Source organism: Girardinichthys multiradiatus, chromosome 24 (assembly GCF_021462225.1).
Source record: "Girardinichthys multiradiatus isolate DD_20200921_A chromosome 24, DD_fGirMul_XY1, whole genome shotgun sequence".
NCBI classification, from domain to species: Eukaryota; Metazoa; Chordata; class Actinopteri; order Cyprinodontiformes; family Goodeidae; genus Girardinichthys; species Girardinichthys multiradiatus.
The window spans coordinates 10,148,800-10,176,502 of NC_061816.1; the positions used below are offsets into that span (position 1 = coordinate 10,148,800).

Consider the following 27,703-nt stretch of genomic DNA (forward strand, 5'->3'; position numbering starts at 1 on the left):
ACGCACTCAATGATGCAATGAACACAGCCATAATTCTTAATATCACTTATTTGATAAATAAATTACCTAATCTGATGTCCTGTAGATGCACAATGGGCACAGTTACATTTACATTTAACAGATTCTTAAACTTATAGAAGTAGGGCTGTACAGGGAGCCTCAGAACTTAACCTGGTGTCTCGACCGCAGTCCTTTAGCCTCAATAATTACATTTTCTGTCATCTGAAATATTTAAAGTGTGAGCAAGAAAAACAACTTAATATAAAATAGAACATATAAAGGAAATATCATCAAAAAATGCCAAAACTCATCTGGTCAGCCTGAGAAAGATATGTTTTTTGGATTTCACAAATAATGAAAAATATTGGCATCAAAATTCATTTATTCACCTGGATTTTTATCACAGTGTGCATTATACAAAAATATAGAGTACCAAAAGTTTACAGTGTCCCAAAAAGGCAGTGTTCAGTCAAATTCACATCAAGCAAGTTTTTCTTTTTCAGTTTTTTGATTTTTTTTTAGAACAAGACAATTTGTTTTAGGGTTCCTTGAGCATGGCATGGGGGGATGAATTAAGTGTGTAACAGATCTCTATCCAAATTACAGTGTTTGCTGCTTCTTATCTGAATACTTGTACTCTTTTTTTGCCAAATAAATACAACTTTATAGTCTAAAAAACATGCATTCTGTACAGGGCCTTGCAAAAGTATTCATACCTCTTGAATTATTTTACATTTTGTCAGGTTGCAACCACAAACTCCAGTGGAGTTATTGGGATTTTATGTAAAACACCAATTAAAGGTAGTGTTCACTTGTAAAGTCAAAGGGAAATGATACATGGTTTTTTAATGTTTCTTACACATAAAAAGCTTAAAAGTGCGGTGTGCATTTGTATTCAGGGGCCTTTATGCCTTACACTTAACAAGATATGGCTCTCCACCTCAACTGGCAGGCTTGACAAGGAGAGCATTAACCAGAGAAGCAGCCAGGAGCTCCACTGGATCTGCAGAGATCCACAGCTCAGATGGAAGAATCTGTTACCAGGACAATTAATAGTTTTGCATTCGACAAATTAGAATTTTATAAATCCAAATAGAACCTACTGGCCTACATGGCATATGCTACACGTGGCTGAGAAATAATACTTCACATCATCCTGAACACACCGTCCCCACTGTGAAACATGGCGGTGGCAGCACCATCCTGTGGGAATGCTTTTCTGCAGGAGAGAAGGTATTACAGGATCAATACTTTTGCAAGGCAATCTATCTTTGAAAGCGTGTAATTCATTGTATGCAGATGCCCTGATTTAGACGCACACAATATTGTCAACATGGCACAGAAAAAAAACACAGTTTCTTGCAGATCAAGATTTAAAAAATAAGAGACTAGAAAATACAAATTTCAGTTGGAGTCTTTAGAAATCCAAATGATCCAGTCTGCAGTTTTGTCTGGAGGAAATAAGTACAAACTTTGTTAAATAGGGGCAGGTAGGTACACATTGGGGTTTTGCTACAGCACCAAGAAGTGAATGAAATTTGTCACAAACTTAAAAGACGTGGCTTTGCAGTTGCTACATTATAATCTTATATAATTTCTAGAATATTCAAATAATTTGTCTAGCAAAGAAATATCATAATTTGGCAGTAGATGCAGAAAAAAGTGAAAACAAGTACAATTGGAACATTTTCCAGTTCATTCATTTGATTAATGAAAGTGCAGCAATTCAGCTAAAAGTGCAAAAATGTAAAACTTTGAATATTTCCAGTTTTATTAGTGACCTGGTTGCTTAATGCATGCCAACGTAGAAACCCTGGGACAAATTCATGCTTAAAATGATGCAGTTAATTACAGCCTTCATGATGGTACAGTACATTGGAATAGTTTTTACCTCCTTAAAAAAATTCTTCGGTTTATTCTTTAACCCCTCTAAGACTTGAGCTTTTTGTCTACTATTGTGGCAAATCTGCCACTAATGCCTGTTGATGCATATGCTCAGCATACCAAGGATCACATTAAAAGGCTTTTGCTGCAATTTAGCAGACAGAGTTAACCCTAGTTATGCCTAATTTCCTTAATTTTCTTACTAAATACATATGTATTTAGTTTTAACACATATGTACTGATTTCAAATGATTGTGTTTATGGCATAAACGGCATGTTTAACTTTAGGTTCGTGCCACAGCATCTAAGTCGGGTTTAAGTCTTGACTGATTAGGCAGCTAAAAAATGTCTTAATTTGAAAATGGCTTTATGGTTGTCTTTGTCTGAAAAAGGATCTAAAACAAATAAGTCTAATTAAAAATGGAAAAACAAGAGGAAATCTGTATGGATGCAAATATTTTTTTCCAAGCACTACATACAAGAGATGTAAGAGTTTTGTTTAATTTTGCATCACTTTATATTTGTTTTAACTAATCAAACAATAAATGATCCCTAAGAGATCGTTTCAAGATTATGCCAAAAACAGCACATAAAAACAATATTTACACTTTATAGAGTAACTTCATTGTATTTTTTTGTATTTATTTCTATGCAGTTTGGCAAACCAAAGCTGAATTGTTCCCATAGTTTACGAAGATGTTTGGTTCCTATTTTTAAAAGTAATCTTGAAGGTGTCTGAATGTTGGAAACCTTTTTCGTCGAGATTTTTCTAAGGACCACAGAAAGAAAACTTTTTTTAACCAATAATTTGGGGCTTATAGTGATTTATTTGAACTGTTCTTTTGCAGGTTGAAATAAGCATAAAACCAAGATTGCAATGATATTTTCAAACAAAATAACACTGCAGCAACTGTCAAGCATGGTGGTGGTACTATCATACTGTGGGTTTGTCAGTGGTACCGGTGCATTGGGATAATGAAGAAGATCTACCTCCAAATTCTTGATCTTTACCTCCAATCAACAACTAAACAGTAGAAAGCTGGGCCTTCAGCCAGAAATGTACCAGTAGCTTGTTGATGGTCACGGTGCAACTTGTTAGAGGAAACGTACCCAGATATTAAACGGGGTGTGTGTATATACAGGGGTTGGACAATGAAACTGAAACACCTGTCATTTTAGAGTGGGAGGTTTCATGGCTTAATTGGACCAGTCTTCATTGATTGTACATTGCACCAGTAAGAGCAGAGTGTGAAGGTTCAATTAGCAAGGTAAGAGCACAGTTTTGCTCAAAATATTGAAATGTACACAACATTATGGGTGACATACCAGAGTTCAAAAGAGGACAAATTGTTGGTGCACGTCTTGCTGGCGCATCTGTGACCAAGACAGCAAGTCTTTGTGATGTATCAAGAGCCACGGTATCCAGGGTAATGTCAGCATACCACCAAGAAGAACCAACCACATCCAACAGGATTAACTGTGGACGCAAGAGGAAGCTGTCTGAAAGGGATGTTCGGGTGCTAACCCGGATTGTATCCAAAAAACATAAAACCACGGCTGCCCAAATCACGGCAGAAGTAAATGTGCACCTCAACTCTCCTGTTTCCACCAGAACTGTCCGTCGGGAGCTTCACAGGGTCAATATACACGGCCGGGCTGCTATAGCCAAACCTTTGGTCACTCATGCCAATGCCAAACGTCGGTTTCAATGGTGCAAGGAGCGCAAATCTTGGGCTGTGGACAATGTGAAACATGTATTGTTCTCTGATGAGTCCACCTTTACTGTTTTCCCCACATCAGGGAGAGTTACGGTGTGGAGAAGCAACAAAGAAGCGTACCACCCAGACTGTTGCATGCCCAGAGTGAAGCATGGGGGTGGATCAGTGATGGTTTGGGCTGCCATATCATGGCATTCCCTTGGCCCAATACTTGTGCTAGATGGGCGCGTCACTGCCAAGGACTACCGAACCATTCTTGAGGACCGTGTGCATCCAATGGTTCAAACATTGTATCCTGAAGGCGGTGCCGTGTATCAGGATGACAATGCACCAATACACACAGCAAGACTGGTGAAAGATTGGTTTGATGAACATGAAAGTGAAGTTGAACATCTCCCATGGCCTGCACAGTCACCAGATCTAAATATTATTGACCCACTTTGGGGTGTTTTGGAGGAGCGAGTCAGGAAACGTTTTCCTCCACCAGTATCATGTAGTGACCTGGCCACTATCCTGCAAGAAGAATGGCTTAAAATCCCTCTGACCACTGTGCAGGACTTGTATATGTCATTCCCAAGACGAATTGACGCTGTATTGGCCGCAAAAGGAGGCCCTACACCATACTAATAAATTATTGTGGTCTAAAACCAGGTGTTTCAGTTTCATTGTCCAACCCCTGTATATGAGCCTGTAACTTTGATTCTCTGTTGATTAAAAACACAATAAATTCAAACCGGGTTGTTGTTTTTAAACTTCGGTGAAGATATTTGTTGTGTAATAATTCTACTCAGGAAGAAGAACAATTTAGATGCATCTTTAAAACCCTGAAGCTATTATTGAGCCCCTACCTATGATGCTGTGTATGCAAACGTCTGAACCAGAACCGTACACAGCCCAGATATAGTTGGATAAAATTTTATGTTCATTTCCTCAAATATTCAACCGTGGCATCTTTGAACACTTGTAAGATTATTTATACATTCTGCTGATTAAAAAACAACGAACAGTGGATCATAAAGTTTTCTATTTAGTCTTCTTTTCATTGTAGGTTTGACACAAAAATTAAAGCAAGTGAGCAACAAATCTGCACATCAAAGCATAAATCCATTCACAGTGTGCATGTCTGTTTCCCAGCTGGGTGTAAACCAGCCTGCAGCCCAGGAGGGTCTCTGAGTATACTGGGAAAAAAATGTATAAAGTTCACACAACAGGTAGATGGTTCTTGTTAAATTGTAGCCAATCCAGGTATGGAGAGTTTCTGCAGGTGATGTACAGCTCTGGAGGTTGAATCCTTTCTGTCAGTCTTACTGTAGCACAGTTTTCAGGGAGTACGTTGGAAAACACATCCTCCTTATTGAGTTGAAGGCTGCTGCATTTTTTTTGGATTCCAGTGAGCCTTTGTCAGTGGTGTTTTTGTGCCTCGTGAGTCAACCCAACCAAACGCTGTTCTTTGTTTGTGATTGACTTAAAAAAAAATATTGGTGCTTCTCAATAAATTTGAATTTCATCAAAAAATGTATTTGTCACAGTAATTCCATTGAAAAAGCGAAACGTGTGTCATATAGATACGGAATGACATTTTGGATTTCTGTTCATTTTGGTGATTTACTTTCTTAAAATAGTATATTACATAAGGGCAATAAAATTATTTTTTAAATACAGAAACGTCAGCCTCCTGAGAAGTATGTCCATGTTCTGTACAGTATTTGCATTCAGTACTTGGTCAGGGCTCCTTTTGCATGAATTACAACATGGCATGGAGATAAGCCTGTGTCCCTGCTCAGGTGTTAGGAAAGCCCAGGTGCTTTAATAGCGGCTTAGCTTCACAATCTTCTCATCACAGCAGGTATTTGTGTTCCTTCTGCACTTATTTACCTAACTTTTTCCTTCCTCTCAACTTTCTATTAATATGCAGTGAAACAGATTATTGAGTAGGTGCTTGGAAGGTTTTAGAGAGTCAAGTCAGCAAATTTTGTATGTCATACCATTACATATCTGTATGAAATTATTTTTATTGCTCTTATGTAATGTTCTAAATTTCAGAGAAACAAAATTTTGGGTTTTTATTACTGAGATTTCCAGTATTATCAAATTTAACTGAAATAAATGCTTGAACTATGTAACTGTGTCTGTAGTACATTAACTGTTAGGCTTTTTGAATTGAATTACTTAAATACATTACATTTTTAATCATATTATTTAGAATTTATTGAGTTGTACCTGTATATGTAGAAGATTGTGGAGAAAATTCTAGAAAACCAAAATTTTAGAAAATCTAATACTGAAGTTGTGGTCATTTCTTGATTTAGGTAGACATTTCAGCTTTGTTCTTCTCTATCCTAATTTTTACACCTTCAGGCCGAGCAAATGTTGGAAACGTGGGGGAACAGGGAGAGGTGATGGAGGATTGGGGCACATTTGTCAGATGAAGACACAGTATTATATAAAACAATGATTTAGCAGATTTTAATTAAAAACTGTCCACACTTTGATGTGAGGTTAGGATGTTTCTCCTTAAATAGAAAATGTGATGACTGGGTGAAACTGTACCTTAAATAAAACTTCAGATGGACTGAGTAAATAACTACATTTAAACATGCTTTAACTGCATTTAGAGTGACCTGACCCTGTGTGTTCTTACTATAACCCCAAGAAAAATTGACAGAATAATATTTTGATGTTTTACTTTCATGTTGTTTCTCTTATTATGGTGACGAGGAAGCAGTTCATCGGGTCGATAAGAAGAAAAAAAGGACAGAGGTGGGCTCCTCTCAGCTGTGAATGTAGGACCTGCAGGGCGAGTCTGGATTGAAGTCATACTTGCTTACACAGGGAGGGTAGTAGGTGGTGGTGAACATGTTGCTGGAGGCCATCGGGGAGGAGAAGTGGTTGCATGTCTCATCGTTCACGTGAAGATTGTTCTTGTTAAGCGTCTGCAGCATGAAGAGAGTGTTTAAAAGGGGTACAAATGAAAAAAAAAACTTAAACTAATTGGAGTATTTACAGTGCTGTGAAAAGTATTTACCCCCGTATAGATTTTTTTGTGTCTTTGTTTTTTGGTCAGTAATTAATAAATCATGAACTAACTGTTATTAACCACATAATCTGTTCAACTTAACCAACTATACGCATGCCTGTTTACTCCCGTACCTGTAGAATCAAGAAATCACTTGGGTAGAAACAGTATGACACCACAAAGTAGGCGATAAGATTGAAAAACAATCAACACATCATGCCCTAATCTAAAGAAATTCATCAATAGATTCGAAAAAGAAAATCATTGACATCTATCGGAAAAGGTTTTACAGCCAGTTTTAGGGCTTTGTGTTTTCTTTGAACCACAGTGAGAGCCATTATCCACAAATGGAACAGCTTAATGACTGATCGAGAAAGTCACAACAGAAACCAAAACATCTAAAGTACTGCAGGCCTCCTATGCCTCAGTTAAGGTCAGACTTTATGATTAAACAATAAGAAAGAGAGACGGGACAAAAATGGCCTCCATGGCAGGGTTTCAAGGTCAAAACCACTGCTGACCTTAAAGAAGTCAAGGGCCTGTTTCACCTTTGCCAAATATATTTTGATGATCCCTGAGACATTTGTGGAAGGAAATCTGTGAAACGTTTGAGATATATGGCATGAAACAATCAGGATTTTAGAAAAGAACAGCAGTCGAACATGGTGGTGATAGTGTAATGCTCTGCAGCTGCTTTACTTCTTCAGAACCTGAATGAATTGCTGTAAATGATGAAAACCTCTACCTGGAAACCCTGCAAAAATGTCTAACCATTAGTTATGATCTTATGTTCAAGCAAATTTGTGCGTTTGCTTGAGTTACCTTTGACAAAGCCAGGACTTAAATCCAGTTGATATGATGTGGCTTGAACTTAAACAGGCTGTTTAATGTGGCTGAATTAAAGCAATTCTACTGTAAAGAGTGGGCTAAAGTTCATCCACAGTGACTCATTGCGAGTTATTACAAACACGTGATGGCAGATGTTGCCACCAAGGGTGGCGCAACCATGTGTTACATTTAGGGGGCAATTACTTTTTTACTTTGGGCCAGGTTGGTTTGGATAGCTCTTTTTCCTCAAATGAAATAATTTTTTGAAAACTACTTTTTGCATTCACTCAGGTTATTTTTATCTCATATTAAAGTTAGTTTGAGCTGAAAAATGTGACAAAAACAGAAGAGATCTATAAGTGGGGGAAATACTAATCAAAACTGGAGCTTGCCCACCTTAAACTCCATGGGGATATACTTCTCGTTCTTTGGCGCGACGTTGTCCTGCTTGTTGTACGTCAGGTGGTTGGGTGTGCTGGGATGGATGACGGCTGACTCTGCCGATGGTCGGTTCAGGTGGTGGCAGTAGGAGTATGCCAAGCCTGAGAGGAGAGCTGCAGCAAAGAAGCTGGCAGAGCCCACTGCCACCAACTGGAACAAGGTAAAAGCTGGAAACAGAGAGGAGGAAGTGGAAGAGGTGATACCCTTGTAGTCCAGTGTGGCATTAATAGCTACACTGATTAACATTTGTACCTCAGGAAACACCCTATGCTGAAGGTTTTGGAGTTTGAGGATATGTCTGCTAATCTTTTGTAAAATTGACAAAAGTTTAAAAATGGAGTAAACAGTACATAGAGGTGCGTGTGTGTGTGTACAGTACAGACCAAAGGTTTGGACACACCTCATTGAAAGAGTTGTCTTTATTGTCATGACAATGAATATTGTAGCTTCACACTGAAGGCATCAAAACTATGAATTAACACATGTGGAATTATATACTGAAGAAAAAAGTGTGAAACAACTGAAAATATGTCTTATATTCTAGGTTCTTCAAAGTAGCCACCTTTTGCTTTGATTACTGCTCCACACACTCTTGGCCTTCTGTTGATGAGCTTCAAGAGGTAGTCACCTGAAATGGTTTTCCAACTGTCTTGAAGGAGTTCCCAGAGATGCTTAGCACTTGTTGGCCCTTTTGCCTTCACTCTGCGGTCCAGCTCACCCCAAACCATCTCGATTGGGTTCAGGTCCGGTGACTGTGGAGGCCAGGTCATCCTCCATGCTTCACGGTGGGAACCAGGCATGTAGAGTCCATCCGTTCACCTCTTCTGCGTCGCACAAAGACACGGTGGTTCGAACCAAAGATCTCAAACTTGGACTCATCAGACCAAAGCACAGATTTCCACTGGTCTAATGTCCATTCCTTGTGTTCTTTAGCCCAAACAAGTCTCTTCTGCTTGTTGCCTGTGCTCAGCAGTGGTTTCCTAGCAGCTATTTTACCATGCAGGCCTGATTCACACAGTCTCCTCTTAACAGTTGTTCTAGAGATGTGTCTGCTGCTAGAACTCTGTGTGGCATTGACCTGTTCTCTAATCTGAGCTGCTGTTAACCTGCGATTTCTGAGGCTGGTGACTCGGATGAACTTATCGTCCGCAGCAGAGGTGACTCTTGGTCTTCCTTTCCTGGGGCGGTCCTCATGTGAGCCAGTTTCTTTGTAGTGCTTGATGGTTTTTGCGACTGCACTTGGGGACACTTCCAAAGTTTTCCCAATTGTTCGGACTGACTGACCTTCATTTCTTAAAGTAATGATGGCCACTCGTTTTTCTTTACTTAGCTTCTTTTTTCTTGCCATAATACAAATTCTAACAGTCTATTCAGTAGGACTATCAGCTGTGTACTGTATCCACCTCCTGCACAACACAACTGATGGTTCCAACCCCATTTATAAGGCTTGAAATCCCACTTATTAAACCTGACAGGGCACATCTGTGAAGTGAAAACCATTTCAGGTGACTACCTCTTGAAGCTCATCAACAGAATGCCAAGAGTGTGTGGAGCAGTAATCAAAGCAAAAGGTGGCTACTTTGAAGAACCTAGAATATAAGACATATTTTCAGTTGTTTCACACTTTTTTGTTCAGTATATAATTCCACATGTGTTAATTCATAGTTTTGATGCCTTCAGTGTGAATCTACAATATTCATAGTCATGAAAATAAAGAAAACTCTTTGAATGAGAAGGTGTGTCCAAACCTTTGCTCTGTACTGTGTATATATGTGTGTGTATATATATATATATATGTGTGTGTGTGTGTATATGGCGATTGCTCTAAGACTGCAAGGGAAGCTCAGCTTCCCCTAAAATGTCAAAAAATTAGTGATCAAATATATACTGTTGTGTGTACATGTCATTGACTAAATATGCGCTACAACGCGCTCAAATTTTGTTCAGAATCAGCTTCTTATCACTGGTAACGACGCGCCTTTCCTCTCACTCATTCCCGCAGCTTCACAATGCTTTATACAGTGAGTTCGATAGCGAAGCAAAAATGCTGGGCTTTGTCCCGCCCATCGGACGCTCAGCCTCTCTGGGGGTCTATGGGGCAGTGGGCCGGCCTGGGCTGCCCAGGACACTCAACTTATGCATGTTGATTGGATGATCTGTTTGAGGCTGAATCCCTTTTTGATTTACAGTGAAATGAGCGAATCAGCAATCTTGAAATTGAGCTTCCCCTCCTTGAAAGACCAGCATCTGCCACTGATATATGGGACAGTACAGTATAGTTTTAGATAGTTTTTTGGTCCTCTCTTATGATCTCTTTAAGCTCTATTTATCAGCTCCATAGTTTAGGTCTGGAGACTGAGATGCTCATAAAAGAAGATAGATTTTGTGTCTGGTGAAACTTTTCTGCATTAGTTTGCCCATGCATTTTGGGTTGTTGTCCTGTTTTAAAGCAATGGCAACCCATTTGCAGTTTTTGGCAGAGGCCACCAGATTTTTATGTAAAATGCTCTGGTATTTTATTATTAGTTTATGTTGCCAACAATGTTCCCAGGGCCACAGAAACAGGCCCTCAATCTCACAGATCCTCTATCATACACTGGGCTTGAGGATCTTTTTTCACAAATACATCCTTTTTTTACACTGTACCCACATTGAAAGTTTTTTGGCAAAAAGTTCAATCTTTGTCTCATCTAACCAAGTTTCCATTTAAAATCCAAATTGCTTTTAGCAAACTCGATCTGGGAACTCTGACGCCGGGCTCACACTGAGCACGGTGCACCAGAACTGCACCATACTCACACTGAGCACAGTGCAGTTCCGGTGCAGCTGCGGTGTGTGCGCTGCAAGGAACCCAAATCATTAAAATCAATGTGTACACTCACATCAGCCACAGTTCAGTGCGGTTGCGGTCACCAAAGCTGTGCGGTTTGACAAACTGTTTCTGCAAGAAGGAAGATTGGCCGGACGCCGCAGCGGCTTCTGCATCAAACTCATGAATTTTACCAGCCAAACAGGATGCCAGACGGTGAATTTCATACTAAAATCAACCCACCAACATACGCTAACTTGACTAGTGTAAACAAAATGAGAAAAAAAACAGAAAAACGAGGAAACAAGTTGCTATTTGAGGATGAGAAAGTATAGTTATGCGCAAGGATAATGAGTTTTGCCATAGAAAACGAAATCCATAGCTATTTTTACTCATTTAGGGGGATAGCAACAGAAAGGAGGAGACAGGGATTTTCCTCTCTTGTTTGGCCTGCATGCTCTGAAACTTGAACATTACTTCATAACCAGTGACACTGGGTCAAAATAAAGGCTTTGTTTATGAAAGACTTGCTAAATGTTTGGGGTAGTACTCGTGTGAACTCCCAGAAAGCACGTGAATCCACATAAACATCTGGTCTCGGGAGCGCCGTTTCCGCAGACGGAGCTGGGCCGGGCTGTTCTCTAAACATTGATTGAATTTAAAAAAGTAAATTATAAATTTAAGCATTCTTTAGTTTAATTTATTTGATAGGAATTGCAAATGGTACCACAATGCGTGATTTTGTAAAAAAGGAACAATTATTTTTTGACAAAAGATTTTATTTTTTCTCTCTGAACAAACATAATCTAATAAAAATTATAAATTAATATCATCCATCAGGTGCATTGGAACTTTGTCAAAACATTAACAATGATCACTGATTTCAGCCAACTCAAAGTCATAAAGAAATACCAATATTGTTTTACCTGTGTTGTGTACAGTGTGAAAAATAAGTATTGAACATACTAATGCTATTGGTTGGAAACATATTTTTAGGCTTCTACGTTTTCCAGTGAGAACTGTAGTGGCTATAATCCACCTTAATCTTTCCACGACTAGGTGCCCCTCGCAAGGTGTCTGACAAAGGTACCATTGAGAGACCTTGAATCCAGGTGCAGTTTTTCCTTGAAAACAATACGTCCTGCTCTCAACCTCTGTGGCCTCTATGTACATTCACTGCATACGACTCCACTGCTGAAGAAAAAGAATTCTGAGGCTTGTGTATTGGATCTAATGAGGAAATAATTCATCCAGACAAGGATCCCAAATACACAGCAAATGAAACTCACAGTTGTTTTCAAAGAAGGAATATAAATCTTTTGGAATTGCCCAGCCTATCACCTGACTTGGGTATATTTGAAAATCTATACAAAGAACTGAAGATCAGAGGTACTAGAAGACAACTCATAAACCTTTGAGAGTTGAAGACACTTTACCTGAAACAATGGGTCAAAAACACATCTCAGCTATGCATGCAACTAGTTTTTCCATACAGGAAGCGCCTTTAAGATTATCAACAAAGGCTTTTCTACTAAGCACTGAAGAAAAATCCCAGTAAGCATGTTCCCTGTGCTGTTTCATTTAATTACGAATTTGGGGTTTTGACTTTGTTGTATGTGTTGATTACTCGAATTCTTAGCGATATCTGATTTGAATTTTAACAGGGTCTTTAGAAATATGTGACCTGAGAAGACGTTTTCCCAATGTATACAGTCAGAACAAACAGAGAGCGTTAAAACAAAATAAAAAACCTGACTTACTTCCACAGTTCTGGTTCTCCTGTCCAGGTAAAATCACTGAAGACAGACAGAAAGAGTTAAAAGAAGAAACACTGATCTTGTCAACAAAAATCACATTTATTGCCTCTCCACAGAAATTTGCACCATGCAGCTATTTTGCTAAAGCAGTTTCCTGGTAGCAACACCTGCTTACCTGGCACCTCATGTGGCTGGCATGGTCTGGACTGAGTAAGGTTTCTCTGGCAGAGGCTGGCCTCAGCCTCCCTCTCCTCCCCACAGCGACGGCTGCGATGCTGCAGACCCTCGTCGTCACACTCACCCCAGTCTGTCCATTCACCCCAGCCTGCCAACACGGTCCATAGAAACAATAAAAAACTTTTTTTGCTCAAAATAGATGGATGTAAAGTTGTTTTAGTTCTAGACCGATTTTTTTCCCTTCTTTTCTTTCAGCCTCTGCATGCTAGTCCAGCCTACCACACCCCAAATATTTTTCTTCTCAATGCAAATATTGATCTGTTTGTGGGAGATTTCCCAGCAGTGTCCATTTAAGCTCCATTTGTACATCCTGTGGTGACACACTAAATCTGTACAGCATATTTATGGTGTCAACATTTTGAAAAATTAAAATAACTTCTGTACAGGACAGGTAATATCAATTCCTAAATGGCAGTTACAGTTTTAATTAAATTAAAAGATAAATTGAGACATTTAAAAGGAAGGACTAATGTGTAAATAAAAATAAATCATTAAAAGCTGCGGAGACCTGGATGAAAATTCACTTACTTTCATTTGCCATGGTAATAAAGTTGGCTTTTACAGTGCCTTGCGAAAGTACTCGGCCACCTTGAACTGGTCAACCTCTTGCCACATTTCAGGCTTCAAACATCAAAAATATAAAATTTTAATTTTTTGTGAAGAATCAACAACAAGTGGGACACAATCGGGAAGTAGAATGAAATTTATTGGATCTGTCAAACTTTTTTAACAAATAAAAAACTGAAAAGTGGGGCGTGCAATATTATTTGGGACCCTTTACTTTCAGTGCAGCAAACTCACTCCAGAAGTTCAGTGAGGATCTCTGAATGATCCAATGTTGTCCCAAATGACTGATGATGATAAATAGAATCCACCTGTGTGTAATCAAGTCTCCATATAAATGCACCTGCTCTGTGATAGTCTCAGGGTTCTGTTCAAAGCTCAGAGAGCATCATGAAGACCAAGGAACACACCAGGCAGGTCTGAGATACTGTTGTGGAGAAGTTTAAAGCCGGATTTGGATACATAAAGATTTCCCAAGCTTTAAACATCCCAGGGAGCACTGTGCAAGCAATCATATTGAAATGGAAGGAGTATCAGACCACTACAAATCTACCAAGACCCAGCCGTCCCTCTAAACTTTCATCTCGAAGAAGGAGAAGACTGATCAGAGATGTAGCCAAGAGGCCCATAATCACTCTGGATGAACTGCAGAGATCTACAGCTGAGGTGGGAGAGTCTGTCCATAGGACAACAATCAGTCGTACACTGCACAAATCTGGCCTTTATGGAAGAGTGGCAAAAAGAAATCCATTTCTCAAAGATATTCATAAAAAGTCTCGTTTAAAGTTTGCCACAAGCCACCTGGGAGACACACCAAACATGTGGAAGAAGGTGCTCTGGTCAGATGAAACCAAAATCAAACTGTTTGGCCACAATGCAAAACGATATGTTTGGCATAAAAGCAACACAGCTCATCACCCTGAACACACCATCCCCACTGTCAACCTTAGTGGTGGCAGCATCATGGTTTGGGCCTGCTTTTCATCAGTAGGGACAGGGAAGATGGTCAAAATTGATGGGAAAATGGATGGGGCCAAATACAAGACCATTCTGGAAGAAAACCTGTTGGAGTCTGCAAGAAACCTGAGACTGGGACGGAGATTTATCTTCCAACAAGACAATGATCAAAAACATAAAGCCAAATCTACAATGGAATGGTTCACAAATAAATGTATCCAGGTGTTGGAATGGCCAAGTCAAAGTCCAGACCTGAATCCAATCGAGAATCTGTGGAAAGAGCTGAAGACTGCTGTTCATGAATGCTCTCCATCCAACCTCACTGAGCTCCAGCTGTTTTGCAAAGAAGAATGGGCAAGAATTTCAGTCTCTCAATGTGCAAAACTGATAGAGACATACCCCAAGAGACTTGCAGCTGTAATTGCAGTAAAGGGTGGCCCTACAAAGTAATAATATTGCACCTCCCACTTTTCTGTTTTTTATTTATTAAAGAAGTTTGACACATCCAATAAATTTCATTCCACTTCACGATTGTGTCCCACTTGTTGTTGATTCTTCACAAAAAATTTGAATTTTATATCTTTATGTTTGAAGCCTGAAATGTGGCAAGAGGTTGAAAGGTTCAAGGGGGCCGAGTACTTTTGCAAGGCACTGTGAATAATATATGCACAGTTTAACTGCTGAAACTTTATTCTGATTAAAGACATTAATTAGCCAAACAGTTTTGTAAAGCATACACAGCCTTTCAATGGAGTTATACCCCTTTACCATTCCACATTTTGTCACAAAACCAACGTCAGTGTATCTTATAGGCATTTTACTTGGTAAACCTACACAGAGCAGTGCACATTTTGTTGTTTACATGTAAAAATCTGAAAAGTGTGGCATACATGGCATGTATGCTTTGATCCAAACCATTTCAATGAGCTTTGATGTTATTTTTAGGGTTATTTTCCTGATGGAAGGTGAACCCCCACATTTCTTTTTTTTTAAGATATTTTTTCAGCAATAATGGCCTTTATTTTTTATTTTTTTGACATTAGGCAGACAGGAAAGAGGGGGAGATGTTCGGCAAATGTCACCGGGTCCAGGGACTGTAGCCTCTGCACATGGTCACACGCTTAACCCCTACACCATCAGCGCCACGCCCCTGTACTCTCACATTTCTTGCAAACACAGCCCCACGGGCATGATTCTGCTACCACCATGTCTCAAGTCTGATTTTATTGATCTGTCGTATCTCATTTTGCATTGCATGCACTGAATACCTTCACAGGGGTGTATATTACAGAGGGCCTCTTCTGTATGCAGGCCGATACAAATGTCTCCTCCATTTGCAGGGGCCGGTCTGCTGCATGTCCGAGTTCGCTGATAGTGGCCGCCTCCACAGCTGGATGAGCACTGGGACCAGGCAGTCCAGCACGACCAGGCTCCACTCACTGTGAAGCACACATATAATAAAATATTGATTTAGTGTGCTGTGGTGCTGAAGCTAGAGTGACTAAAGTGTGCTGTTACCTGGGCAGGGGTGAGTGTTACAGTCCTGATATTCCACTGGGGATCCAGCACAAGCTGCCAGGTTAGTTCTGCCCTCTAATGTAGAGCAGCTACGTTTTCTGGTTCGGAAACCTCTGGAACATTGCTGGGAGCAGCTGGACCATGTTTCCCAAAGTCCCCATAGAGCACCTTGGGGCTGGGACATAGTTCTGCCAATAGTCCGGACCAAATCTTCAACCAGAGCTAGAAATCCAAAGAAATACCGTTATATTTGGCCAATAAATTTCAAAAATCCTAAAAGCAATATACAAATTCAGGTCTGATAATGCATCCTAACATAAGACTTGTTCTGTTGTATAACTAATCAGCTCAGAAACTCCAATCCTCTAAGTTGTCCATGAGTTCAAGTAAAGAGCCATAGGCTCCAGTATTTTCCCCGCTAGACTCAGCAGACAGTGTGTCATGAAATATTAATTAAAAAGGTGCAATATGGGTCAAACTGAGCATCCAGAGAGCACACACAGACACCCACAATCACAAATTATTTACAAATGAATCCAAAGCAGTTCTGTAGCTTTCAAAAACAGCCAACAGACGTCTTTATTTCAGGTTAACTCCTTTAGAGCAGCTAATCAACTGACACACAATACAGATATTTTAATCATAAGGACCTGAACAGATTTATAAATGAAAGGAACATTTTCCCTTTGGGAAATAACAAAAACTGAAAAAGAATTAATGCTCTGAAGTGTGTACAGAATCGATGACGTGTAAATCTATATCCTTACAGTGATTCATCAAGGTGTAATCAAATGGTTTCTAAATTTTTTCATATCCAAAATTCTTAGAAAAAGGAAGAAAGGAAAGAACTAAGAAAAGAAGGATTGTAGACAAGAAAGAGTAAAGAAAGGAAGAAAGGAAAGTTGGAAGAAATGAAGGAGGGAAGTAAGAAGAAATAGCGAAAGAAATAATGCAAATAAGAAGAAAGGAAAATAGAAAAGGGAGGAAATAAAAGATAGAAGGCAGGAAGAAAAAGTAAAGTTGTGATGATGTAAAAATGATGAAAGACGGTAGGAAGGAAGAATATGGAACAAAGGAACTACAGAAGAAAGGAAAGTACCAAGGAAGAAATAAAAAAGGAATAAAGGAAATGATGAGGAAAGGAAAGAAGAAAATATGAGTGTGGAGGAAGGAAAGAAGGAGCATGCTCAAATTCCATCTTTTTCCACATCTGTAAGCTGTCTGAAGACCAGAGAGTTAGAAAACCAAGCTGTTGGACTGGTTTTTAGGGTTCAATAACCACAAGTATCAGATTCAAACTAAAACAACCCCAATTACCCTCCTAGTAATCAAACTGGGATCTAGATACCTCCACACTGAGAGACATTGAAGGCTGTTAACTCACAGTCAGGAAGAAATTTGGCTTTACTGGTAAATATTCTTCAGTGTTGTTTTGCTATCGTCTCCAGTACTCACAATCAGTCTGGCAAGCTTCTGTACCATCATTTGGGCAGAAACGGGTCTCGAGCTTCTTCTTGCCCAGCTGGAGCTGCTGGAGGTCTTGAAGCGGTGCCCGGCAGGTGTACCTGAATCTCTGCTCCTGCCGTGACCCATCGTGACTGACGTTGACTGGCATCCAGGGGGTCCATGGGGTGTTGCGGCGAACCTCGGGGCAACTCTCCAGGTTGCAGACTTTGTACTCCTGGAAAACAGTATAAACGAATCTCAAAACTCTTAATTGTATTTGTGGATATTTAAGTACACACACTTTTATTTGAGGCACTTATGCACAAGTAAGTAGCTGAAAACATTAAAAAAAATTCGATTTTTCAATAGATCGGTTTGTTTCAAAAACCAAATATGTAGATTTTCTAAAGATTTCTTCCATTGAATACATTTTATTTTATTCATTAGAAGCACTTTAGTACCATTGCACATCCAGGGCAGCTGTTCCCATTCTCACAGTTTCTAGTCCTGGACTGGACCCCTCCACCACATTCAGCACTGCAGTGAGCCCAGGGGCTCCAAGCTGTCCACAACACAGGCAGGGGGCACGGCTTTTTCTCGTTGCACAGCCTGCAAAATCACAAAGACGTGCAGCATCTCCGCTGTCAGCACTGACTGCGTTTGCAGCGGCTGCAGCAAAGACATTCCTCACCTCTCTTCCCGACCTTGGCCAACGCAGATTCGCCCTCCGTGCCGAGGTGCCGGGTTGTTGCAGGACCGCTGCCTCACATTAAATCCGATGCCGCAGCTACTGCTGCACTGACCCCAGGAGGACCAGGGAGTCCAACCTCCGTTTCTGGGTTAATAGAAGCAGGAAGGGTCAAGATTAGCCACCGGTACATAAGCAGTTTAGGATGCATCGGACTCTCTAATAAAATTAACTCTACCTGGAGCAGTTTGCAACTTGTATGGTTGGACCTTTACATTCTACCCCTCCACATCTGGCCACTGGTCCATCGCACGAGCGGGACCGACATTTGCAGCTGCTAAAAGTCCCCTCCCCATCGTCGTGGTTACAAGTCCGCCATGCTGCCCAGGGACTAAAACCACCGTCCTGCGTTAGGTTCCTCACCTCCAGGGGGTCATATAAGACTTAATCACTATTTTCCTGGAATGCAGAGGTTAGTATGACATCTAGAGCTTGTTCTTACTGGGCATTCAGTGATGTTCTGGATCCACTGGTTCATGTTGGAGCTCTCCTCGATGGTGGTGCAGCGCTTCTGTTCGAGATCCCATCCGCAGTAAGGATCCCGAGCGTCCAAGCAGTTCCTAACGCAGAGACAAAAGTTTTATCGTTGTTTTGTAGCTCCCTTTAAAGTGCCTGGGACACGGTTTTCCTACAAATGCAGAAATTGAAAGAAAACATCTATATATTGAAGCAATTGGGCAGTAATTGACATGATATTAGGATTAAAGATGTTATAAAAGACAATTGTGACATTTTGATGTTAAATTTTGCAAGTCCAAAGTCACCCAGAAATTACATCTAAGGGGAAGTCTCTGGTCTTTCATTGTGTGAGCATCAATGGTAAATGGTTCCGGTAGAAGCCAAGTTGCATTAAAAACAGCGTTAATATGGTGAAACGGTGCAGCAATACTACGACAGAAGCCATTAGTCTTCACTAGTTTCCTGAAGTGAAGAGGATCAGAGCTGAAAAACTGATGAGGGACAGATGGGCTGGTCCCACCAAGCACAGCCAGTTGTGATCAGAGGACTTTTGAATTCACAAGAGAAATTATGTCAGAGGTCTGGATATCTGACAGACGAAGAAGAATGTTGAAGCAGAGCCTATACCAACGCTGTTCAGTGCATCTGATGTAAAAAGATCACCAAAGAAAAGATCCGGTCCGCTGCGAAGCCCGGAGGAGCTCCAAGAACCATACGCAGATCGAGCAAAAAAAGCCAGTGATAAATGCAGTAGCAAGTCCAAAACAACTCATTCTGTGGAAGTTAAACCGCCTCATTTTTCATTTTATCCATCTAGATATTTTCATGTGGTTTGTTCTACAATGGGTGAGTACACTGAGTGCAGCAAAGCTACATTTGGTGCTTAGTTTGGTGCATTTAATATTTGTTTACCTTAGTTAGTGTATATAGCCCAGGAACTGATTTAATTGATCTAATGTAAACAACTGCTAATACATACATGTGTATGTATAAATATATGTGTACTTATTAATATAGCGAGATCTAGTCCGTCTTTAGTGAATTATTTTTAAAATCTGAATGTTGTGCTCGTTCTGTTTCCTGATGGTGCATTATAATTCATGCAGATTGACTCCGTGCTCCGGTCGTGCTCCGGCATCCTGCAAAAATAGACTGGTGGAATTAGTTGGCCGTCCGCAGGTCGCATCATTTGTGCTCTGATGACAGCTGACTTTCTTACCCTGACTCTGCTTCGTCTCTCTCTGATAGTGACTGAAATATATCTAAAGAAAGATCAGATTCTAAATGCTGTCAGTTATGTCAGCCATTGTCGGGGTTCCCCTTTGACGTCATAAAAGAGCGCATCAAAATCGTAAGGGAGTAGTCTGGAAATGCCTTTTTAGTGAAATTTATGACCATGTTTCTAAACTAGCATTGGCATGAATTTACTTTTTAAAATATTTTATCAATATTTCCTTTCCATAAATGTAATTGAATTTATCATGAAAATTTGATGTTACAGGCACTTTAAACCAGAGGATTTAAGAGTAACAAGGGATGCATTTAAGCTTTTAATTGATTTCACAGTACATTGCAAGAGACACGATTTGAACTTTTCAAATTTTGTCACAACCACAAGCTTCAACATATTCAGTTTAGATTTTATGTAATGTAACATCACAAACTAATGCATAATTGTCGAAGGGAATTGATTAAGGATTTTCAAAATAGTTTACAGATAAAAATATTAGGGTGCGTTTTTATTCAGCTCGCTTTACTCTAAAACCACTACATAAAATTCAGCTCCATCAACTAAAGTCATCTATTAAATCATTTTAGCTTTGAACCTCTCACAGAGCTCTCTTCAAACCATCATCTGTAAATGGAAAGGGTATGGCAGAACTGCAAACTTGTTTATTTACTGAACTATTTGAATGGTCCAGACCCAAATCTAACTGAAAATATGTGGCAACACTTGATAACTGATGTTCACAGAAGAATTTCAATCTATAGATGTTCAAAGCTGGTAACACTTTTGCAAGGCACTGGCTGGCAAACCTGAGTCTCATTCACAAGGCAGTCAGCTTGTACCTTTCGGCTGAATAACTGGAGCAACGTTCCAACGGGATCTTCACCAGTCGGTCATCCAGCCCCACAAACAGCGACCTATCCTTGTGCAGGAGTTTTAAACTCTTTATTGTTCCTCTTTGCCCCTCAGGCAGGATCCGGAACTCCTCAAGGTAGCAGCCATGAAGGCTTTTGTTGGTTGTGGCCAGAGCCTTCAGGATGCTGCCATACTCTGATTGAATCAGACCAAATCAGATTTTATAGTAAAAAACATATGTAGGAAATGCTCACTAATTTTACGGGGAACTAATCTTCCTTTCTCACCTGTGCCAATGTACATGACGTGGTAGAGAGCATCTCGGCCCTGCACGATGTCCACCACCAGCTTGGAGAAGCGCACATTGTCCTGTGTGAGCAAAGGGTTGATTGTGATGGGCTGGATAACATCGCTCATGAGGAAGAGCCGCTGTGCATCCTGAAGACTGCGCTCTGTCAGGTTTCCCCCGGGTCCGTCCTCCTCCAGTATGCCGCACTAAAGGGGGGGATCAATAAAAAAGACACAGTTGGAAGCTTTCTGTTTTTGATCTTGTAATTCTCCATTTGACATTGAAAAGTGAGAGAATATTCCTTTAAATATTTCTCTGTCCTGAGCATTTCTTTCAGCTGTGTTAGTATCACAAGCTTTATAAATGTGCATATTAGCTCTGGCCCCACTGTTGAACCATTTACTGAAAAACTATTGAGTCATCGGTCCATTTTGGACAATTTTGAAAAAATACAGGTACATTTCAAAAATATATAATATTGTAAAAAAGTTTTATACTTTCACCCATTTAATAAGGTGATATTCATTTATAGATTCATCACACGGAGTAAAATATTTCAAGCTTTTGTTCTTTGTGATTTTGATGATTATGTCATACAGAAAATGAAAACCCCTAAATTCTTGAATGAATCTTGCTTGATCCCGGCCATTATCCCTGTTGCTCTTGCCCGTTTTCTGACCATACTTTTTCCTTCCACTCAACTTTCTATGAATTTGCTATAACTTTAGTACAATATTCTTATTTTCTGAGACACTGATTTTTGGATTTTCATTATCTGTAAGCCATATTAATCAGAATCAGCTTTATTGCCAAGTTCGTGCATACAAACAAGGAATTTGACTCTGGTACACTTTGCTCTTTTGTTCTGTTTTTGCATTACAGAATATACAAATTTACAATTTACAATGTACAATATACAATGTGCAATGCAATATTCTGCATTACAGAATATACAAATTTACAATTTACAATGTACAATATACACATATCTAATAGAAAAGGTGCATTTGCAACATCTGTATGCTGTTGTTTTGTACTCTATTGAATGTTCATCAGAGAAACAGCCTGGGGGAAGAAACTGTCTTTGTGGCGGCTGGTTTTAGTAAACAGTGCTCTGTAGTGGCGGCCTGAAGGTAAAACTCTAAACAGTTTATGTGCAGGGTGTGTGGGGTCTGCAGAGATTTTAGCAGCTCTTTTTCTGACCCTAGACCTGTATAAGTCCTGGATGGAGGGAAGGTCAGCTCTGATTATTCTCTCTGCAGTCCTGATTATTCATTGCAGTCTGGACCTGTCCTGTTTTGTGGATGAGCCAAACCACACTGAGATGGATGAAGACAGGACAGACTGAATGATGGCAGTGTAGAAGATGACCAGCAGCTCCTGTGGAAGGTTGAACTTCTTGAGTTACCTCAGGAAGTACAGTCTAACAGTGTCTATGTGCGAAGACCATCTCAGGTCCTCAGAGATGGTGGTTCCTGAGAACCTGAAGTGGTCCACGGCCGATACAGTGTTGTTGAGGATGGTGAGGGGGGTGTATGGGGGTGGTGTTCTCTGAAAGTCCACCACCATTTCCACAGTCTTGAGTGGGTTGAGTTCAAGGTAGTTCTGACTGCACCAGTGTACCAGCCGATCCACCTGCTGTCTGTATGCAGACTCATCATCGTCCTGGATCAGACCAATGACAGTGGTGTCGTCTGCAAACTTAAGGAGTTTCACGGACGAGTCCGATGAGGTGCAGTCATTTGTGTACAGAGAGAAGAGGAGTGGGGATAGAACACACCCCTGGGGGGCACCAGTACTTATTGATCTGGATCGGGAGAAGATGCTCCCCAGTCTCACCTGCTGCTGTCGGTCCATCAGGAAGCTGTTGATCCACTGACAGGTGGAGGCTGGGACGTTGAGCTGGGTGAGCTTCTGGTGGAGGATGTCTGGTATGATAGTGTTGAAGGCCGAGCTGAAGTCTACAAACAGGATCCTGGCGTACGTCCCTGGGTGGTCGAGGTGTTGCAAGATGTGTAGACCTAAGTTAACAGCATCATCTGCCGACCTGTTTGCTCGGTAAGCAAATTGCAGGGGGTCCAGCAGGGGGCCTGTGATGTCTTTCAGGTGCTTCAACACCAGCCGCTCAAAGGACTTCATGACCACAGATGTCAGGGCTACAGGCCTGTAGTCATTTAATCTTAGGATGGTGGGTTTCTTGGGAACCGGGATGATGGTGGATCGTTTGAGGCAGGAGGGGACCTCACACGTCTCCAGTGACTTGTTGAAGATCCTTGTGAAGATCGGAGTGAGTTGATGTGTGCAGGCTTTCAGACATGATGGGGAGACGTTATCAGGTCCTCCAGCTTTCTTTGTTTTCATGCGCTGAAAGAGCCTGTTTACCTCTTCCTCAGAGATCTTTAGTGCAGGCAGAGGATCTGATGGTGGGGGGTTGGTTGTTTTATGGGAGGAATTTGTTCCTCAATGGGATGTAGAGGAGATGATTTGAGGTGTGAATGGCTTCTTGTCATGTCTGCAGTAGAAGCCATTCAGACGGTTAGCCAGGAGACGACGCTGTTCAGGATGGGTGGAGGAGCTCTTGTAGGCAGTCAGGTTTCTCAGACCAGTCCATACAGCTGAAGTATCACCAGTAGAAAGGCTGTTCTTCAGCTTCTCACTGTAGCTTCTCTTAGCTACTTTGATCTCTTTTGTTAGTTTGTTCCTGGCCTGCCTGTACCGCGCCCAATCTCTACTGCTGTGAGCTTCTTCCTTTTCCCTGTGCAGATTCCTGAGGTGTGGAGTAAACCATGGCTTGTTGTTCCCAAAGGTGCAGAAGGTCTTGGTCTGCACACACATGTCCTCACAGAAACTGATGTATGATGTCACCACATCAGTTAGTTGGTTTAGGTCAGTGGCTGAGGTTTCAAAAACAGTCCAGTCTGTGCATTTAAAGCAGGCCTGTAGCATCTGCTTTGATTCCTCAGTCCACTTCTTAACAGTGTGAACCTTGGGTTTGGAAGCTCTTAGTTTCTGTCTGTAGGTTGGGATGAGGTGGATTAGATAATGATCTGAAAAGCCTAGAGCAGCCCTGGTACCAGCATGATATGAGTCCTTTAAAGCTGTGTAACATTGGTCCAGTGTGTTTTTGTCTCTGGTGGGACACTTAATATGCTGTCTGTATTTGGGGAGTTCATTTGAGAGGTTTGCTCTGTTAAAATCTCCCAGTATTAGGATGAAAGAGTCCGTGTATTTTTTCTCCAGGTCTGTAATCAGCTCAGCAAGATGTTTTTCAGCAGCAGAAGTGCAGCCATGCGGTTGAAAATATGAGCCGATTATTATAAACGAGGAAAACTCTCTCTGTGAATAAAACGGTTTACAGTTTATGGAAAATGACTCCAGATCCAGGCTACATGTTTTCCCAGCACTTTTATGTCTCTGCACCAACCTTCATTTCAATAAAAGCAGATTCTGCCTCCTCGCCTCTTCCCCGATAGCTCCGCGCTGTGATCCGCTCTGAGCAGCTGGAAGTCCAGCATCAGCAATGTGCGGTCCGGGATGTTTTCACTCAGCCATGTCTCGGTAAAGCAGAGAACCGCTGATCCGCGGAGGTCCGTGTTTTTACCGGTGAGAAGAAGCAGCTCGTCCATCTTGTTGTTGAAAGAGCGGACATTTGTCAGGTGGATTGAAGGAAGGGGTGTGCGAAGTCCTCTTTTGCGGAGCTTTACCAGCACGCTTTCCCCTCCGCCGTTTTCGGCGCAGAATCCCGTATAGAGCCGCAGCTCCACTCGCCAGGAGCTCAGTGAACCTCGGATCAATGAAAGATGGTGAAAAAAACCCAAGAGAGGACTCTGATGTTGAGAAGTTCCTCTTGACTGAATGAGACCACAGGATTGTGGCTTGAAAAACATAAAAACACACAAAATACAAAAACAAAGAGAGAGCGAAGCACCGAGGCTGCCGTCGTCGGCGCCATCAAATAATTAAAGGCTTGAAATATTATACTTTGTAATGAATCTATATAATATGAGTTTCACTTTATGAAATGAATGATATAAAATTATTTGATAAAAATAACATAAAATAAGGTGAAAATACAAAAGGGGGATGGATGGATGGATGGATGGATGGATGGAAATTTATAAAATGCAGAACAAAACAGACAAAAGTGTAAAAGAAGGGAATGTAAAATTATTATAATAAAATACTAGAAGATAATTAGAACAACACTAAAATTAATGGCATATATCAGTTTTATTACAAATAAACAATCCAAGGATAATGGTCTAGGTTATTTCACAAGAAAATAATATGTCTATGACAAATAGGAATGAGGTAGTTAACAGATTTAATGATGTCTTTGTCAGCATGGGTCCAAATATTTTGAAGGAAATAAAGAATACACTGCCTGGGTAGAATGGTGTTGGTGAATGTAGACTGAAAAATCCTAATTTAATTCTTCTGAAAGTCGTAGAAGAAAGAGAGATTATATAAATAGTTAATATATTTAGAAATGCATTTTCAACAGATACCGATGATACTGATATTATTATGGTAAAGAAAGTAATTGATAGAATTATGTCTCCAGTAGCATATACATGTAATTGTATCATTCAGAACAGATACATTTCCAGACAAAATAAAAATAGCCAATGTCTCCCATTACATACAGCAGATAACAAACATAATTTTACTAATTAAAGGCCATTTTCCAGTTATCGTGATAATAGCATTGTGTACAAATTGGTCAGTTAAAAGGTTTCTTGTTTCTGCTGATGATACAATTTTTTGGTTGTGAGGAAGACTTAGTACAATTTAAAACTGCACAGGTGATGTTCAAAGCAAGATATACTACAAGTAATCAACATTTATTTAACAATAGAGAGGGAAGGTACGACCTGAGAGGAAAATGCAGTTTAAAGAAGCCCTTTGTTTACAGCAATGTAAAATTATATGTGTATCAGTTTATAGAGGGAGTTTGTGGAATGCCTTAGAAGAAAGTATTAAAAAAAGTAAATATGTTGCACAGTTCAAGAATAAAAATAAGCAAAACTTATTTGATAGGCATAAAAATTAAACTTGAAATAGATTATTTATAATTTATTTGATCTGCTTATGCAAATTATGAATACATAGCTATGCTACTGTATAAAACGAAAACATAGACATGAGAGAGTATTTATCTGTAGGTATACAGATGTATGTGTATGCATGTGGAAACATTTTGTTCATGTTTTCCATTTCTTTTATTTGTTTTGGTGAACTTGTAATTATTTGAAATGAAATAAAGAAAGAAAAGAGAATTGTCCAAGGTGGGGTCGCTGGTTGAATGAATGGATAGATTGCTGTATGGTGGGAGATAACTTTGACCATTTCAATGAATATTAAAGTTTAGTGTACAGCACACAATACCAGCGACTAGGACCATGACCTGCCCTTTTAGGTGCTCTTTGCTGAGTCTATGTGGAAACTAACTGGTTGTGATTGGCCATTCTCGATGACTGGCTGGATACATTACTTTAACAAACAGTCACTACTTTTCTTAACTAATCTGTATACCAATAATCACGGGTTTCATCCTCGTCATCCCTTGTTTACCACAAGTAATATATTTTCTATTTATGACACATTAGGAGATGTTTGAGCTAAACGCATGTTCAGTCAGTAGCTATATTAATGTTTCTTTCCATAAAACCAGTGTAAATAATCCTGGTTAGAGAAGCTTATTTATAGGGATTTGGGTATTTATCATGTAGACAAAATGACAGGGAGTAAAGTGTGGAAATACAAATATTTTTCAGTGTTTTCCATTTTATTTTACCTAGGCCTGGAAAATACAAATTCCAGTCTCTTCCAGATTGTGTAAGAACCCTGAAACCCTTGAGGGAAGTAATTTGCTTTGTAAGACTAAAGAGTACGAAAGGAACAGCTGTCATTTGGATTAAGTGTATGGAATAGGTTGTCCTTGCTTTGAGGCTTATACCTGGAAATTTTGAATAGGGTTTGGAGTAGATAGCCATGCAGTGCGGGGGTTCTCCTGGTAGCGAAAGGGTCCATTGAAAGCCAAGGTGATGGAGCTCAGATTGAAGGCACAAACAGCAGAAGCTGATATACTGTTCCTAAAGGAAGGAGGGGAGTGTTAATTATAGTCTGACCTGAGAAGTTTAATAAGATAAAGTTAAGAGTCAAGATATGACCTGAAAAGTCAAAGTAAAACATCATCATTAATCATATTAAAAATGAATACTTCTCACAGATTCGTGGTAAAGATGCCATAAATGAGGTCTTGCTCTGGCAAGTGGAAGGTGCTCTGCAGCTCATTGAAGTAAAAGGGGATTTCGCCTGACCGTGAACAGTTTAGGCGGGCCTTCATGAAGGTGGTCCAGGTGTCTTCCAACAGAAAACGCCCCCCCATGTCGTTCTTACAGACCCGCGCCACCCTGGAGAACACCATCTTCCCGCAGTCGTTTTCCACAGCAGTTTCTCTTAGGAAGAAGTAGGCAAACTGGCCAATCTCATAGGCAGACACAAAATGAGGTTCTAATAAAAATCAGACAAAAAGGTTGAAGCTGTCAATCAACGTGAAACTGAAAGCCAAAAAACATGGAAAGCCATTTTGGACATCACTTGGGCACTTTCCAGAGTCATCCACCTGTTAAACACACCACCTAAAATGTATTTACTGCTACCACACAATTTATAAACATCAGCAGACATTTAGTAAGTACCACTTGGCGTTCAAAAAATATAGCTCCACCAGGCCTCAAGCACCTGGTGGTGCCTAACAAACACAGAGAAGTGTAAAATCTCTAACTTTGCCCTCCAATTTTAACAACCAACGGCTTTGAGTAGCTGCCTTACAATGAGTACGAAAATAAGAAACATAGATGTTCAGAGTACAGAAAATTCTTACATAAGCACTCTATATACATATATATATATGTATATATATATATGTATATATATATATATA

General features: G+C 40.2%; 1 protein-coding gene and 1 long non-coding RNA gene across 3 annotated transcripts in view; one reads left to right on the plus strand and one right to left on the minus strand.

Annotated features, from left to right (window-relative positions):
- The window catches only part of LOC124861212, an 86,776-nt gene that overhangs the window by 36,765 nt on the left and 22,308 nt on the right, over positions 1-27,703 (plus strand). Inside the window, exons 2-3 of one of the 2 annotated variants that reach the window (XR_007036562.1) lie at positions 15,552-15,790; positions 20,779-20,893. This is a non-coding gene — a long non-coding RNA (uncharacterized LOC124861212). Of the gene's footprint in view, positions 1-15,551; positions 15,791-20,778; positions 20,894-27,703 lie in introns of those variants that run through there. The other variant, XR_007036561.1, reaches the window with a different exon arrangement.
- LOC124861209 (semaphorin-5B-like) overlaps positions 4,502-27,703 on the minus strand; it is a 45,171-nt gene continuing 21,969 nt past the window's right edge. The window contains exons 8-22 of the mRNA XM_047354739.1: positions 26,985-27,270; positions 26,714-26,849; positions 20,753-20,960; positions 20,453-20,660; positions 18,366-18,483; positions 18,102-18,286; positions 17,867-18,010; positions 17,637-17,784; positions 17,185-17,410; positions 15,730-15,951; positions 15,480-15,650; positions 12,629-12,778; positions 12,457-12,492; positions 7,843-8,054; positions 4,502-6,535 (exon numbers count right to left, since the gene is read on the minus strand). Coding sequence (XP_047210695.1) covers positions 6,374-6,535; positions 7,843-8,054; positions 12,457-12,492; positions 12,629-12,778; positions 15,480-15,650; positions 15,730-15,951; positions 17,185-17,410; positions 17,637-17,784; positions 17,867-18,010; positions 18,102-18,286; positions 18,366-18,483; positions 20,453-20,660; positions 20,753-20,960; positions 26,714-26,849; positions 26,985-27,270 — 2,612 coding nt within the window. The 3' untranslated portion in view covers positions 4,502-6,373. The remainder of the gene's footprint in view (positions 6,536-7,842; positions 8,055-12,456; positions 12,493-12,628; positions 12,779-15,479; positions 15,651-15,729; positions 15,952-17,184; positions 17,411-17,636; positions 17,785-17,866; positions 18,011-18,101; positions 18,287-18,365; positions 18,484-20,452; positions 20,661-20,752; positions 20,961-26,713; positions 26,850-26,984; positions 27,271-27,703) is intronic.